Source organism: Poecilia latipinna, unplaced genomic scaffold (assembly GCF_001443285.1).
Source record: "Poecilia latipinna isolate Pla-1442-1.1 unplaced genomic scaffold, P_latipinna-1.0 Scaffold723, whole genome shotgun sequence".
In the NCBI taxonomy this organism is placed as follows: Eukaryota; Metazoa; Chordata; class Actinopteri; order Cyprinodontiformes; family Poeciliidae; genus Poecilia; species Poecilia latipinna.
In genome coordinates, this window is record NW_015113339.1 from 174,367 (window position 1) to 191,336 (window position 16,970).

The window sequence follows — 16,970 nt, forward strand, 5'->3', positions numbered from 1 at the left end:
ATTTGGTCTTGTATTTTAGATTTTATATGTGGGTTATGCTGCTGTTACTCTTGGAAAAGAGATTCTTTTAATCTCCATCAGTTACTTTTCCTGGTTAAATAAAGAACACACACCATGGCTACCGGAGACGTAGAATGGAAGCCGTACGCTCTTATTGTGGAGACAGGTTTTGCGTGTTTTCCGCTTAAATTTGCTGCGCTTTCACGCTGCGCGCATTCCAGTTTCACAGAGCGCTCAACGGATCAGGGGAGACGGCGCATTCCTGTGTAGGCGCGGCAGACCTTCCAGAGCGGGTTGACCGGGAGAAAGACGCTGAAACCCGGCATCAGCTGGAGGGAATGACGGCAGGTGTTCGCGGGTAGCTGGCAGGAGGAGAGAGGAGAGAGGAGAGGGGAAGACTGGGTGGGAAATGGATTGCGTAAAGCAGTCGGAGCCTGTGCCTGTACCATCTCCAGGAAGTTTGAAGCTCTGATTGGAGGTAAGGAGATACGCTTAAGTAGCTGAAGTCCACCTTGGCCTTTAAAAGAAACAGGATAATTAGGTTCGCTCTGGTTGTTTGTCTAAAATAAACGCTGTAAAAAGCTTCAAAGTTAAAAACACAACACCACTGTAAAGGTTTTAAACGGTTTAAAGTGAGCCGAGTCTGTATGGAGAGTTTTAATTAAATATCCTCAATGTGTGATGGAATAAATCATGGCAAGCTGAGTCAAAATTAAAGCGACGCCCTAGTTTATAACATACAATTATAAGTTCTGGTTTATAGCATGTGATTATTCTGGTAACAGGTGGATTTTCTAAGTTTTGTCCATGGCGGGGTGCTGTGACTGGATCTACCGCACCTGCGTGTGCTGCCTGTCGGAGGATGAGAAGACCGCCATCGCTGTGGACAAAGAGATCAAGAGGATCCTCAGGCAGCAGAAGAAGAAGGAGAGACGAGAGATTAAAATCCTGCTGCTGGGTGAGTAACAGCAACGCCGCACCGGAGTTCAAACACACGACGGCACAAAATCAAAGCAAAAGGCACGAAGAAGAAAGTTACGGGCAATTGCGAAATGCAATTAAAGGATGTGGGGATGACGCCCAGGATTATCCTGTGTTCAGCCGCAAACTGCTCTGTTTGTTTGGCAGCTGCGCGAAATGAGGCTGAAACTATGTAAGGCATGTGTCACTTTGAGGGTATGTGAAGAATGATCTGGATTAGGCCTGGCTGTACACCTGAAAGCAGCGTTTGGACACACACATCCCTGAAATCTGTGAGCCAGGATTGGTTAAACAACTTGGGGTCCTGCTGACAGGGGCAGTGTTTCACCCTGATGATTAAATTTAGATAGATAACAAATTAAAAAAAAAAAAAATGAACTGGTACAAACTGTTAAAAATAATTAGAGCTGAGATTGCACGTGTGTGGCTCTGTGCTGTACATTGATGCAAAGTTATGGCTGTTTTGAAGCTTTTGTCTTCGGTCAGCCGACGTTTCCTGATGCCATCGTTCTTCCTACTTGTAAACTAGAAAAGTTCAGGTTGGTTCTGAATATTTGGGCACATTTTTTGAAGCAGGAAATTTTTCTGCTAGGCGCTCTGTTAGACTAGAATTTATTTAGAATTTAAATACAGCTAAAAAAAATATTTACACAGACAGACGTTTAATCAATTTGATGTTATTTTGATCTGTTTTTCCTACATGTTTTTTAATGCTCTTTGTGATTTTATCTGCGAAAGGTGCAATGCAAATACAATTTTAGTTACTTACTTCAAGTGCTTTCCATGTCTGGATAACTTAAAACAAAATTAAAAATATGAAAATCAAACATTTGCACACTTGATGCGCTGTCTCTTTTTGTCTCAATGTTCTGCCCATTAACCTGTCCTACTATTTGTCCCATTTAGTCTTCTCTCTGTCCACCACTCCATTAATCAATCTTTATATTTATACATTCGGCTCTCTGTGCAGTTTTCCATCTACCAATGTATAATTTTTTAGCCATCTGTCTGTCGATTTCCCCATCCTTGTTCCATCCATTCATTAATCTTTCCACCCTTTCTTTACAACCGTCTGTCTCTCCATCCATCCCGAAAGAAATAAGAAATGTGTAGGACTCCTGGTTGTGGTGCTCAGAAAAGATTCCCCAAATATGTGTCCGTCATAGCTTCACTATTTGCAGTTTTTCCGACATTTTGTTAGATTGTTTTCTAATTGTTTGCTGATGTAAAGCTCTGTAGAAGAAGATATTTACGATTTCTTTGAGCCTTTAAGCTGAAGACTACTTCTTTGTACTATTGTCAATATTAATGAGTGATGTCAACTTCTGCTCCGTCTACATTTAGCAGTTTGTCTTTATTATGACTGTCACAAAAAAGACTGAGAAACTTGAATAGATTAATTTGACCCATTGAAAGTAGCATAACTCACGTGTGAAATGACGCACCAGGGTTGTATTTCTGTCCAATATTAGCAAGCTAAAAAGATAACAGGAATGAACCAGGATTAGGGAAAATCCTGACAGTGTAGACATCCTGTAAACAATAACATCAAATTATTTCCCAGTCTTATTGGCCGAGTGACTGTGTGACGAGACAGAAAACAAATGTTTGTTTAAGGGAACAGGGCTGTCTGTAAAATCTTGATAGCGTTTCACACAACTTCCTGCTGCTCGGTGAATCATTCTTGGAAGGTGTTGTTTGGGAAGCGCAGCAGCAAAAATTAACAAGTTCGGAGATCGTCTCCGGCTTGAAGAGGTCGTTTTGATGAGACGCTGTAGATCCTGTCGATAAACGGTGCTGGTGTCATGTTACGGATTGCCAGTCCCTTCATTCCTCTGAATAAAAGCCATCACCCAAAAGCATTTTATTGATATTTCATGTGTTGTTTCTCAGTTTGCTTCGAGGAACTCGTTGAATAATTGGTTTTCTTCAGAGCTTTAATGAGGCTTTTAAATGGCCTGGTTATCAGCTCATATAAACATCACTTAGTGTGTAGTGACATGCAGCAAAAATAAAAAATTAAGGTTTGAAATGTGAAATATAACATTGCCTTTAAGATCTATTGTTCATAAAATCTTTAAAACGCCTGAGTAATTGTGATGTTTTGTTCTAAAAACTGAAGACTGAATGCTGGATGGTCACTTGTGCATTTATGTCATTTCCCTCCTATTTTTTTTTATATTTTACATATTAAAGCATACACTTTACATGAAATGAAGCAAATCTTTTTTTATCACGGTTTTATTTTTTCTACATTGCAAAAATGTAATTTTAACATGGTGGAAACGTTAGTCTCACGTTTCCACCATGTTTGTACCTCCATTTTTTTTACCCTTGAATGTAAACTACTGGACACAAGTTTATTGTATTCATCAGTGTGTGAATGTTCGTAAATGGGTGAATGTGGTGTAAAGCACCGTAGGGACTTCTGGACTTGTTAAAGCACGATACAAGTACAGACGATTCACTATTTATACCCAAAATCTGTCAGAGGAGTGAATCATTTTGGGCTCAATTGTACTAAAGCAACCTGCTCATAATGAAAATGCTTAAATCTTGTGGACAACATGATTTATTGGTAAATTATTATTTGAAAACGGTACTGCATTCCAATTATTTAGTTTCTGATCCTCATTTATATCAAATTACGATTAAAATTCAAGCCAAATTACTGCTGGTAGACATTTTTTACAGCGATAAAGCCACATTTCCTGAAAAAGTCCAACCTGAAACAATCAAAACCACAAAATATACCGGCTGGCAACGGAGTAAGAAAATGTCTGAAGGATAAAGAACGTAACAGTTTGTATTCGGTCTGGACACTTTGACCTGCTGTTACACTTCAAAGTCTCCACAGAAATATTCAAAGTAATTTACTGCTGGAATATGAACCAGTGGTTAACAGGAGGCTGAACACGGAGAAGCTACAGAAAAATGGGCAGAAAAGATGACAGGGATTATAAAATGAGGAGGAATCAGATGGAACCTGTTTCCCTGGGGAAATGCATGTGGTGGAGGACGACACTGATTTCCTCTTAGACCACATTTTACACCAGAAATGCAACGTTTAGAATCTGCCTCAATCAGTGTATCTATTTTATATTTGTTTTCAATGTTAGCAGAATTAAGGAAAGAGAATGGCTCTGTGTTCTGGGTCACATAAAGTTCATGAGAGCAATAACAAGTCAGTTCACTGTATTTCTAGAACAGTGGTTCTTAACCTTTTTTGAGGTACCGAACCCACCAGTTCCATATGCGCTTTCACTGAACCCTTCTGTAGTGATAAATAAAATATGATCACAAATCAGAAAAAGGTTTCACAAATCCCAAACATGGTTTTAAATATTCTGCTTGAAGGGGGAGAATAATATAGTCCAGGTTTGAAGAGTCTAAGAGTTGTAGTTTTTTTAATTAGAGCAGTTCTAGTAACGAAAGAGGTGCCAAAAATGGTGAAAATCTAACTTTATTGAGTTTTCACAAATCAGAAAAAGGTTTCACAAATCCCCAACATGGTTTTAAATATTCTGCTATTAGAACAGAATAATCTAGTCTACTAGGTGTAGTAGATTTTAAACTACAGTCGATTAAAGATGCGGAAGGTTGTGAAAAATTAAGTGGAATCGCCCTTTAGCTATCGGAAGCTGGAATTGGAAACCAACTTCAGCTTCGTAAAAACGTAGGGAAACCTTGATATATCAAGACCTTTACTTCAGTGCCGTAGCGCATGGTGAGCAAGTACGAGGTGCTGGTTGGAGGGATCAGTCCATTTTAACAGAAAGAAACTCACAGAATATCAAGCCTTAGTATGAGCGTCCATCTGCAGTGACTGACTGGGGGACGAGAGGACAGGCAAGAGACCAAGTGTCCCACTTTTGTTCAGGTCTTCACAGCATTTTAACCTCATTTTCTCTGTCCCTGTTTTGAGTTAAGTTTTGTGAAATTTTAACATCAGAGACAGTCTAGTCAGAAGCTTCAGTCTTGCACACACGAAAAAAGTCCAGGTGTGAATAAGGTGAGATCAGATCTGTTTGACAAGTATTATGAGAAACTGCAGAGTATTTGTGCCTGATGCTAAAGTCAGGTCATTGCCACTGTGATGTTTTCAGTTAAACAGGAATTAGGTTTGGCCATTTTAAAAAAAAAAAAAAAAAGCAAAGATGACATTAATCAGTTTGTGATGTAAAAGGCTGAAGTTGTTTTGTTATTGTTCTGCTTCGCCGCCTCTTGGGCTGTTTTTATCTGCATAGATTAGGGTGATGGAAAGGCTTTCCAACCTGACGCGTCAAGAGCTCATCACCAAAAATATATTGTTCAAGTTCCACTGAAAACATTCAAAAAGCTGATCTGCAAATACCTGATTGCTGTAGAACCAGTAAAGACTTTTCAGAAATATATATATATATATTTTTTTTCCAAATTCTTTTTGCATTGCTTTATTGTCTGTAAAGGATGCTTGTCTCCGAAACAAAATTCCCTGTTGAAAGAAAATATCTTAAAAGTATTTTCAATCTAAATCTATGTACGTGAATAGTTTCAATCAAACTCAAAGTGAAATAATAGAAAAAAACACTTGAAAATTCAGTTTCTAAACCTCCTCTACTTTTGAGTGGTCCAGTCAGACTCACACCAGGCGCCACAGTCAGCTTTGGAAATCAAAGTCTTTTCCTTACAGTGTAAACATCTCCGGCCAGACAGTCATGGAAGATACGATAAGAGAAGATAGGACTTGACTTTATTGACCCCACAGCAGGGAAATTCAATTGTTAAAGCAGCTTGCAAAGACAGAAAAAAAAAGTGTAGGGCTCTTCTTTAGTCTCCTCTCCTGGTCGGAGCTGCCTGCTCCCCAGCAAACAACAACAAAAACGAATTGGAAAGGCAACAACAGGCTTATAGACAGTCATTATTAGAGATGTGCTCACTCCAAAGACCCTTCTCGCGTAGGGGATCTGAGTTGTGGGACCGATTCAGTTCACTGATGAAGTGAACAACCAGGTATTAAAAGGAAGGGAAGGGAAACCTGAAGCAACAGCATCTGAAGGCGCTGCATCTCTCTTAATGACCGCAAAGCAAACAAAATGCATTTGAAACATTTGCATGATGTCACCAAGGTGGAGGCTGCTCAGACCTCATTAACCCGCAGCAGTGCTAATCATTGCGGTAGTGGGGGTAATGATATTTTTTATATCTTCGCTATCTTTCTGACTTTGCTCCCTCATAAAACCCCTCTTAAAATCCATAATAAAAGGGTTGCGTGAAGAAAACGCTGCTCAGCTCTCCAATGGAGACATGGTTCATTAGAGCCAGCTTTATCAAAAGCGGAAGCTTTTAGGTCTAATCTTATAAGTAAGAGTTCCTACCTTCCTTACTGAAACTGGAGATGCTCTCTGAAAACTAAAACCTCTTGTCTCTGACTATACAGCTCAATGTATACACACCCCAGGTCTGTGGGATTTAAACATTTGTATTTGAAAAGTAAATTCAAAATATTTTTTCACATGCCATCGTACCTTGCGCAATTCAAGTGCAAAACAAACAAACAAAAATGTATTAGAGGAAAGCATAGAAAAATAAAAAGCTGCAGTGAGCTGGTTGCTCATGTCTGCAGCCCCTTGGACCAGAATTTGTATTTATTTATTTATTTTTTTATGAATTTTGAAATAAAGTTCTGCTGATATAATAAGATATCCAAGCCATAGGACAACTTACAAAGAATCAAAAGGGTTTCATTGTATAAAGATATCAGTCAGGAGAAGGGTGCAAAAAGCCATAGCATTTATGTACCATTTCAGGGTGAAGGTAGGTGGCAGTAGTCACATAAAATATGTGACAAGAGAAATGTTGCAAATTTTGAATTTCTCAAAACTTGATGAGAAAATCAGTCTGAAACTAAACATCATGGCAAATGCTGTTGATTACTGAGCAGAAATGAGATCCTTTTAGTGCATATGTCTCCAATGGCAACAAAGACGTTCCTTTAAATTTGGTTTTTGGTAGAATAAATTTTGACCAATCAGAAGTGATTGAGAGAAAATTTTAAAATATCAAAATCTGGCCCTTTTTGTTTTTGGTTCATTGCATAATCTATTTGTCTAGAGCGTGGCAGAAAACCAGAGCAATGTATCATGTAAAAGAGAAGACATTACTACAGACATGGCTGACATTAATAATGGTGAAGGAATTAAATATAGCTCACTTAATAATCCTAATTATTACCAACCATTGCTATTGCTTCTTCAGGAACTGGAGAAAGTGGGAAAACCACCTTCCTCCGACAGATGAAGATCATCCACGGCCGAGGCTTCTCCGAAGAGGAGCGGAAATCCTTCGCTAAGTGTATCTACCAGAACATCTTCACTGCCATCAAAGCCATGACTGGAGCCATGAACACGCTCAGAATCCCTTACACCAGCCCTGAGAACGAGGTAGAGCCCCACACATAAATGTCGGCCAGCATAAATACGCATGGTTGCTCTTGGTTACACTTGAATGCTCACATATAAACACAGGTGTGAAGGCATCAGGTAAAAAAAACACTTTAATGACTGAATGGATTGTGCATGCAATGAGAAAAAGGCATTTATGACTCAAACAAAAACACACACATCCTTTTGTGGTCGGAAAAAAGCCTGCAGCATCTACATGAAGACAGAGAGCTAATGGTTTCCTATTAGCTTCCTAATAGGAAACCATTAGAGGACTAAATAGGCAGAAAGTGTTGATCTGTCTTTCAATTTAAAGGAGTTGTCACAAGACTATTTCGAACTCGATACCGATACGACGAAAAATATTTGATACCGTTTTCAATACCGTGGGAACATTTTTTGAGTAAAGGCTTCTTCCTGGTTGAGAGTAAAACTATGATTAATGACAATATGACTAAAAATGTTTGATTTACATAGTTAGGGCACAACCAAAAATAACTGAACAATTAAGCTGAATTAGAAAAATATATGTATTTTACGTTGGACGTCACTGTTTGGAGAAAGTAGACAAGATAACATTTAGCGTCAATGTTATTATCCTTGTGTAGTTTTGATTCAGTTCTGCAATTTTAAAAATGTTATTAGAAATCCTTATCTTTAGTTTTGACTGTCAATTTGTTCTACACAGCATATTATTTTTACAGCATAAACAAGGATCTGCTACATGCAAATGTATTTAGCAGCACCCTTGCGCAATTTCTGTCTTTCTGATAATTTGTCAGAACAGCAGCAAGGTAGTTTGCTCTTGTCTGTTTTATTGGTTAAAACAGACAATATTTAGCAGACGGTCGTCCACTGATTAACATCTTGCTGCATTAATTTGTGCCGCAGACGAGTAGTACCGACTGGGTTGTTTATGTCCAGGAACTTAATATTTAAGCAGATATTGTTAGGTTTTGTTGTACAGGAGATTTACTGCGTCACTGCTGCAGATGCAGGAGTTTCACTGAACTTGTCCAGTTGCTCTCAAACGTCAGTGTTGCAATGTCAGCATGTGGGATCCTCTGCGTCATGGAGAAATAATCTCCAATCAGCCGGAAAAAGAGCGTCGCTCAGGTTTTCCTGGACGTACTTGCAATGTTAGCAGGGTTTGAAACTTGCTTGCAGTTCTTTGGCAAATGAGTATCTCTGAATCGTTTATTTTTCTAGTATCAATTATATTGAGAGATCGATAATTGTCGTCGTAGTCCATGTCTTTGCAAGCATCTGAAACGCTTCTCTCCCCGTCCGATGTTTGCTCTCTAGAGGTTCGCCAGGTGGCTGCAGGATGTGAACACGATGCACATCGTCCACCTGGAGAGGAGATACGTGGATGCCATCCGCCGCCTCTGGTCAGACCAAGGAATACGGATCTGTTACAGCCGTCGCTGCGAGTATCAGCTCCTGGACTCCACCGAGTAGTGAGTAAAACTGAAACATGCTTATTCTGGAGGAGAAAAATGAGCTGCAGTCAGTGTGACTGGACTGGGAATGAGAGGTAGTGGCGTGATGAAGTGCCTCTGCAATGTCAGAAATGTGAAAAGTCTTACCAGAAGACTGCGCCTCAAAGTATGAATACCACGTTAAGAAATGGTTGTTTTAGTAAATTTACTGGTGTCACAACTATTTCCCCCTGGAGTGATAAAAAGTGAAAGTTTTTTTTTTTTAAATTATTATTACTGTCTGCCTTTGATAAGTATGGTGTAGGAACAGTGATGCTGTGGGCATTTTCTGGGCACCAATAACAACTTTTTGAAAAAGCAGGACATTGACACAAATCTGAGTACTAGAAAACTGGTCATCATTCAATGTGTATGACCAAATCAAAACAAAAATGTTTCACTGGACACAAAATTAACCTTCTTCAATATCCTCCATGTCTCCAGACTTAAACCTTTAGAAATGTAGAAATAAAGCAGTAATTAATTTTGTATTAACCTCAAAAACAGAGATTTAAAATACATCATACTGGATCTTCGTGGACTGAAAATGATGGGAATTTGTAGTTTTGATTCATAGATCTATTAAACATATTAGTTGTTAGGAAAAAAAAAATCATAATCATGCTTGCTTATTTTGGAAACTGATTATCAAATTAGATATTAACAAATAGAAACACATTTAATTTCTATGTTTGAATAAATTTGATTCAAAATTAATAGTTTATTCTTTTTGGTTTTCGATTTCTGAAATGAAATTTGAGTCTTCTTCTTTTCTTTCCCAGTTTCACCCCGAGAAGCAAAACCGTCACAGATTTGCTGTGTGTTTCAACACTACAGGGCGTCTTCCTGAGCCAACTCTGTGTTTTTGTGGGATCACGCAGCTCTAAATGTCAGAGTGCAGAGTTTACCGGCTGTTTCTCGTCACGGTGTAACGTATGAGCCCGACGCTCAGGATCAGAACAAAGCCCGGGTCCGGCCGGTTCTCTTTAGTCCCTCTTTGCTATTGCTGCGCCGTCCTGTTTTCCCAGCAGCTCTGTCATCGTGATGTGTGCTCGATAAGGGACAGTCGGTCAACACTGGCTAATGACAGCTTGTTTCAACAACGGCCATAAAGATGCTGTTTGCACACAGGTCAACGTGGGCTCTCCCCACCCGCCTCTTGTGTTTTTTAATCACACTTCTTCTTCCCTCACCAATTCATCACTTGTCTCCTGTTACTATCAGTTTGTCTTACAAAAGCTTCATGTAAAGCAAACAGCGGCAGGGTTTTCATCAAGTCTCTCTGTCTTTCAGCTACCTGAACAACTTGGAGCGGATCTCGGCCCACGATTACATCCCCACGGAGCAGGACGTGCTGCGTGTTCGGTTTCCCACTACGGGCATCCACGACTACTCCTTCACCATCAAGAACATCACGCTAAGGTGGCCGGGCCTCACATTACCGCCCTCTCACAGGGACAAATCCAATACCAGCGCTATTCACGGAATACTGTTGAGGCTTTGTCTGCTCGCGTCTGCTTGGACACAGTAGGATCACGTTTCTAATTGCCTCTCTGCAGAGTTTGTGCTGAGAGGTGAAGTGTCCATTTTGTGTTTGATTTTGATCCAAATCCCACATATGAGGGTTTCTACCATTAAAGGTTTAAACCTTCACGGGCGACACAAACACCGAGCAGCTTTAAAAGGGAATGAGTAGCCCGTCCTGGACGTATTTTTAACATAATTCTTATTTTTCTTGTTGCTAGCTTTTTTCCTGTTTTTATATTAGATTTATTTATTTATTTTTTTTTTTGAAAACTGGAGGAGGTGTCTGCTTCCCTTCTGACACAGCGAACGGTCGGAGGCGTCACATATCGTCAGTGTGAAGAACGTCCTAAATTCGCCGCCTGGTTTTTTGCAGCTTCGTCAGAGTTTGTAGGCGTGAGAATGATCTGTGAGAACTGGGACAGTTCCACATAATTCATTGTTTTTCTGCCCCAATAATTAATGACACGATTCTTAAATACAACTTGACTGGTTTGAACAGCGACAAAAAAAAAAAAAGTGTCAAGAAACAATGTTTGTTCTTACTACTGTATGCCATGTTTCTGGTTTTCAGTCAGCAGCAGGGCTTTTTCTTTTTTTGTGTGTGAATTTCCTTCCATATTGGCTGAACATTAAAGCACCATAATCCATAATCAATGCTGTTAATCAAATGAAATTAGCAAAAGCAAAATGTGAGATGCATTGGTGAAAAGAATCTAAGTTCCCTGTGATCAAACACTTTGCTCACAATGTTCTTAAATCATTTTCTCCAATCAATGCTATTTATGCCATTTCTATCAATGAAGACCTTTTGTTTAACTCTCCCTTTCTTTTTTCTCTGCCATGATTATGTAAAACCTTCCTTCTTTCCTTCATTTTTGTTTAAGCTTTTCTTTGTTTTATTCTTTCTCCTTCATTCTTCTTTCTTTCTTTTTTAGTTTTCTTTTCATGCAATATTTGCCCTTTCCTCATTCCCTCCTATTGTTTTCTTGCTCTTCCCTTTTTCCTTAATTTTGCCATTTTATTTTTTCGTTCCTTCGTTGTGTCCTTACTTCCCTCCTCTAAATCCCTGCCATTCTATCTTCCTTTCGTTGTTATTTTGTATTTTAGTAACTGTACCTTTCATACTTTGTTTTTGTTTCTTCATTGATTAATAAATTTTTTTATTTCACTCCTACCATTTTCGTTTCTAAAATTTGGTCCTTTCTCTCTTCTGTGTCCTTTCCTACGACCGCCTTACTCCGTTAGTTTGACGACTTTAACCACTGATCAACTCTCCAGGAGAGTTTTTTCGTGTTCTTCAAAACCCTCAGAGTTTGAGTTCATTTTTCAGTCCTCAATAAGTCCTTCACAGTGATGCAGACAGGCTTTCTTTATCTTCCCTTCTCTTTCTTCTTCCCTCCCTCAGGATTGTGGATGTTGGCGGCCAGAAATCGGAGCGTCGGAAGTGGATCCACTGCTTTGAAAACGTGACCTCGCTCATCTTCCTGGCCTCCCTCAGCGAGTACGACCAGGTCCTGGAGGAGAGAGAGACCATCGTAAGAAGAGTTTGCTCTCTTCTCCCTTCACTCTGTTAGCTCAAGCAGGAAGTGGATAAAATAAGAGCTATTTTATGAGTCCATTTCTTCTCTCGAATCATATTTATATCATATTTCCAATGCATATCTGCTGCATTTCCTTAATTATGGAGACTCGGAAATGGTTTCGGCTTTAAAAGCAGATGCTTCAGATGATTAGAGCAGTGTTAAAAGTTTTGATTATTTGAACTGTTTGTGATGTTGAGCTTTGGGAAGCATTTGAAAAGTCGGAATGAAATATTCCATCAGATTTTCAGGATTTTGCAAAAGGCCTTCATTAAAATTCTGCTTCATTTGCACATTTTATACTTTGTACTTCACAAACTTTTCTGTGTTTATCTGTCCTAGACCTGGAAGGACAAGGGTGCAGAACTCAAAAAGTATTTTACAGATAAAAAAAACTGAAAGTTGTTGCTCATTTGCATTTGGTCCTCTTTATTCCAAAACCCTGAAATAAAATACAGTTGAAGTAATTGTCTTCAGAAGTCACCTCGTTAGTGTGTTCTTTCCAAGATACGAGAAGCAGAAAGCTAACAGTGGTGGCGGCGTCATGATGTGGGACATGAGCTGGAACAAGGAAACTGGTGAGAGTTAAAGGGGCAATGAATGAAGCTAAATATGTAGCAGCCTTTAGAGAAAACTCATAAAAGGTCACAGCAGATTTCAAACCGAGGTTCGTCTTCCAGCAAGTCAACAAAATCAAACACACAGCCAGCCGTGACACTTTTTCCAGGTTTTAAGTATTAAATTTAAAAAATGTGGAAACAGATCAATTCATGTTTTGTTTATTTCCAATTTTGTAACGTTTCATCAGTTAAAGCCTAAAAAAGAAAAGTTTTGTAGAAAACCTGAACATCATTTCCTGTTGTTGACAAGCAGACAAACGCCTCAGCACTTGACCCTCCTGAAATCTGACCCAGCCAGTCCTAGTATGACCTCACAGGCTGAAGGACAAGTCAGACAGGATGAGGCTTCACCTCTTGTAGTTTTGTTGTCTTCTCTGCCTCCAGAATCATTAGTGTGTTTGTCTTATGTAAAATGTTTAAGTCTGACAAAAACTGTTCATAATCTATAATCCAAGACCAGCAGTGTATAAAAAAAAAAATCCCTAAAACACTGCAGATAATTAACACCAGGTCCTCAATAAGCCTAACTTGGATGCTTCAATAATAAGCAATTTACTAACACTTTACTGTATTACTGTGTTATTTATTTATTTTTATATATTTAGATGTAATCTGTAGTTGTAGTCCTTTGTTTTTGTAATTGCATCCTTCCTCCTGCAGGTGGCACTGTCGTACAACACACGTCCTGCTCTCCTCTCAGCCCCCTGGTGCTCTCTTCTTCCCTCCCATGCTATGACTAAACCTGTTGTCTCTCCCACAGCATTCATTAACCTCCATGTTGGTCTGTTGCTCATTTTCTTCCCTTTGCTCTTTGTTTAAATTATTCCTTCCTCCAGTTTCGCCCTCAGCTACCCAAAAAGCCAAACTTGCTGCAGCTCATGTTTTCTGGCTCCTTGTGAAAATTTGGTTATTAAGGGATAAGTGGAAAAGAAAAACATGTACGTCTTCTGCAGAACCAAAAACATGTTAAGCTGACTGTGTGTTCCTCAGAACCGCATGCAGGAGAGCCTGGCTCTGTTCTACACCACCATCCACTCTGCCTGGTTCCACAACACCTCCATCATCCTCTTCCTCAACAAGACTGACATCCTGGAAGACAAGATCCGGACGTCAGATCTGGGGAAATACTTTGACAGTTTCACAGGTTCGTTGTTCTAAGATGTGCTTTTGGTTTTCATTTACCGCCACAAATACAACGATGAGACTTTAACGGATGAAATTAGGAGTTCATCAGAAGAGATTAAGAAGTTTAGCAGCTGTGTTTTTTTTTTCTTTTTATTTAACAGCTGCTAATTTAACTCGTCTTATTTTGTGTGTGTGCTTGAGTTTGAGCGCAATCTGACATTACTAAACGACTGCATTTTTTTTAAGCTTGCTGGAAAATGTTCAAACATCCAGAGCAGAAATTGCACCAGTGTTGAGTCAGAGACAGGTTATCAGTCAATTTCAGTGCCATCAGCGCGCGCAGTGGCAGCTGTTTATTCTCATCACAGAGCGGACAGGACCACTGCAGGGACATGAGGGCTGTGATGCCGTTTGTCCTCCGGTCAATTTGCCTCTGACTTGTAACCGTCTCATAATGTTCTGCAGAAATAATGAATTATTCACCAAAAATATTGACAAAGTGATTTCAGACCCACTGCGACTCTTCCTCCTCCTCCTTTCTTTCTTTCTTTCTTTCTTTCTTTCTTTCTTTCTTTCTTTCTTTCTTTCTTTCTTTCTTTCTTTCTTTCTTTCTTTCTTTCTTTCTTTCTTCCTTTGCTATTGTCATAATCATCTTTCCTCCATTTCTGTTTTTACTTTTTGCCCCTTCTTTTATCTTTTTCTCCTTTCGTCACACTTTTCAGTCTTTATCTTTTACTTCTGTTCATATTTTTCTGTCCTTCTCAACATTTTCATTTCTCCTTCCTTTTTCTGTCTGCCTTCCCTTTTCCCTCCCTGCTTTTTTATTCCATAGTCCTTCCTCTTTCTTTTCTGTCGTCCATTTCCCTTCCTTCATTCTTCCCTTCTTTGTATGGTTGTTTGCTCGATCTCCCATTTTTCCTTACAGTCTTCGTTTTTCTTCCTGACTTTCTACTTTGTTTTTCTTTTCTCCATTTCCTTCCTATGCTCATTGCTCCTGTCCTTCCCTTTATATTTTCTTTCCTCCCCTCTTTTTTTCCTGTTTTATCATCCCTTTCTCCCCGCTTCCTTCTTGACTCGTTTTCTTCCTTTCCCTACCTTCTGCCTTTTAAATATTTTATTCCTTATTTTCTTACATTCCTCCTTTTTTATTTCCGTCTTCCATCATTCATGTTTTGCTTTTCTCCTCCCCGTTCTACTTTTCCATACTTTATTTTGCTCTTTCCTTTCTTGTTTCTGCACTCTTCTTTTCACAGTCAGTTCTTTCTGTATGTTCCTCCTTACTTTTTTGCTTCTCTTCATTTTTGCTCCTTTTTTGTTCCTTTTATCCCTTCATCTTTGCTGCTTTCCATTCCTGCATTTTTCTCTCCTTCCTTCTTCCACCCTTGCCTTCCCTCTTTATCTTCTGCCTTTCTTTCCTCTTTTCTTCATTCCTTCCTTCTCCTGTCTCCTCCTGCCCTCCGTCCTCAGTAATAAATGGTGCCTTCAGGTGCTCTTGATCAGCTTACCTTCGGTTCTGCTGGTGTAAAGAGACTCTATGGCGTCTCATCGCTCCCCCCTCGACTCCATCACCTCCACCCTCTCTCCCTCTGTTTCCCTTGGCAACTACAGACAGGTATTTTGTTCCCTGCCAGCCCTGCACCACCACCCGAACACCCCACACGCCCCCCCCTTCAGGTGTAACGTACGTATTAGCCGTGTGTTTGTGTGTCAGGTGGCTTAGGGTTAGACTTAGTGACTGTGAGCGACCACTTGTGTGCATCTGCAGAGCACCCACTGTGTTTTACCGGCAGCATTAGCACGGTAAAATAATGACTCATACAGGGTCAAGCTTCTTGATGTCAATTTAACCTTAATGACAACTCCGAGCAGCTCCTACCGCTGGCTGCTGTTTGCTGCTCATGCTGTTGTGTTCCTGTGTGGAGACTGCGTGGCCCTTATTACTGCGGCTGTAACTGCATTTGAAAGCACTGCTGTTAAGTAGCTTCGCTTCCCGACGCCGTTCTCTGACACTGAGAAACTAGATTTCACTTGCTCTTAAGCAATTAAAAACAACAATATAATAACAGTGTTTAATTCAGCCTCTAGTTACGGCGTTTTAGCCATTTCGCATCTTGCTTGTTTAGACTCATTAACTTGTCTGTTTGAACAGGACGCGCTACTCTGACCCGAAACATTTCACGACAAAGTCTACACACAAATAGATTTAAAATAAACAAAAAAGGCATTTTATTCATTATCTCTCCAGTCCTTGACCTTGAGCAGGACAGAAAATTGTGCAGCAGCTGCTGAGGAAATATTAAAAGTTAACAAGTTGAGGACAAAATAAGAATTGGAAAAAAATAAAATAAAAACGCTGAAAAACAATTAACGTTAAATGAAGAATATCTGAAATTCATGAGATGGGAGTTCATCCAGTCACCAGAGTATGTGTGCGAATAGATGAATGTTTGTTACGTTTGGACTCCTCTGGACTTGATAAAGTGCTACACAGGCCATTTGCGTGAGTCCACAGCATGTTTGGCACGTTGTTTCCACGGCGAAAAATATTTCCAGTCAAATCGTGTTTTCTTTCAATGGCTTCTGCTCTTCCGGGAAAACTTCCCACAAACTTCGGTCATGGACAATTTTTCCGAAAGTGCATCTGTGAGGTCAGACACTGATGTGGGGTGAGAATCCAGACTCTGTCCTGAACTGGTTTCGATTGGCTGAGGTCAGTCAAAGGAAACAACTCGGTTCAATCCAGTCAAGTTTACATAAAACTCAACGTAAATTGTATTTGAGGAAAGTTTGAATTGATTTTGAAACCAAATGACAGCTCTGTGATACTGTACACATTTTCCCCTTATCCTACATAAAGTCTAAACAATAAGGAAAGAAAATGTTTACCTTCTGTTATTTTTAAATAATCGGTTTAACGATCAGTTGAAATATGCAATTAGAGTAAAACAATAATGAAAATAATTCTAGGATATGAATGGGTTTATGTTTGATTTTTAACTAAGTAGCTACAGAATATGAACATTATGAGGACGTTTTAAGGAATAATATCTTCAACGGTGCTACATGTGGGGTGACTGTGGCTCAATTCAAAATGTCGTACCTCCTTAAAGATGTTTTATTCAATCTAATGCCCCTAAAAAAAAAAAAAAAAAAAAAAAAAAAAAAAAAAATGGTTTTTTGGTGATGTTTTTTGATTTTTTAAATCCTCCTTGCTATCAAAAAAAGTTTTTTTTT

At 39.3% G+C, this 16,970-nt stretch overlaps 1 protein-coding gene across 1 annotated transcript in view; it reads left to right on the top strand.

The window, feature by feature from the left end:
* Window positions 1-201: 201 nt before the first annotated feature.
* Window positions 202-16,970, top strand: part of LOC106955271 (guanine nucleotide-binding protein subunit alpha-11-like) — a 22,352-nt gene continuing 5,583 nt past the window's right edge. The window contains exons 1-7 of the mRNA XM_015045365.1: window positions 202-478; window positions 786-958; window positions 7,219-7,403; window positions 8,709-8,863; window positions 10,178-10,306; window positions 11,817-11,946; window positions 13,602-13,755. Coding sequence (XP_014900851.1) covers window positions 808-958; window positions 7,219-7,403; window positions 8,709-8,863; window positions 10,178-10,306; window positions 11,817-11,946; window positions 13,602-13,755 — 904 coding nt within the window. The 5' untranslated portion in view covers window positions 202-478; window positions 786-807. The remainder of the gene's footprint in view (window positions 479-785; window positions 959-7,218; window positions 7,404-8,708; window positions 8,864-10,177; window positions 10,307-11,816; window positions 11,947-13,601; window positions 13,756-16,970) is intronic.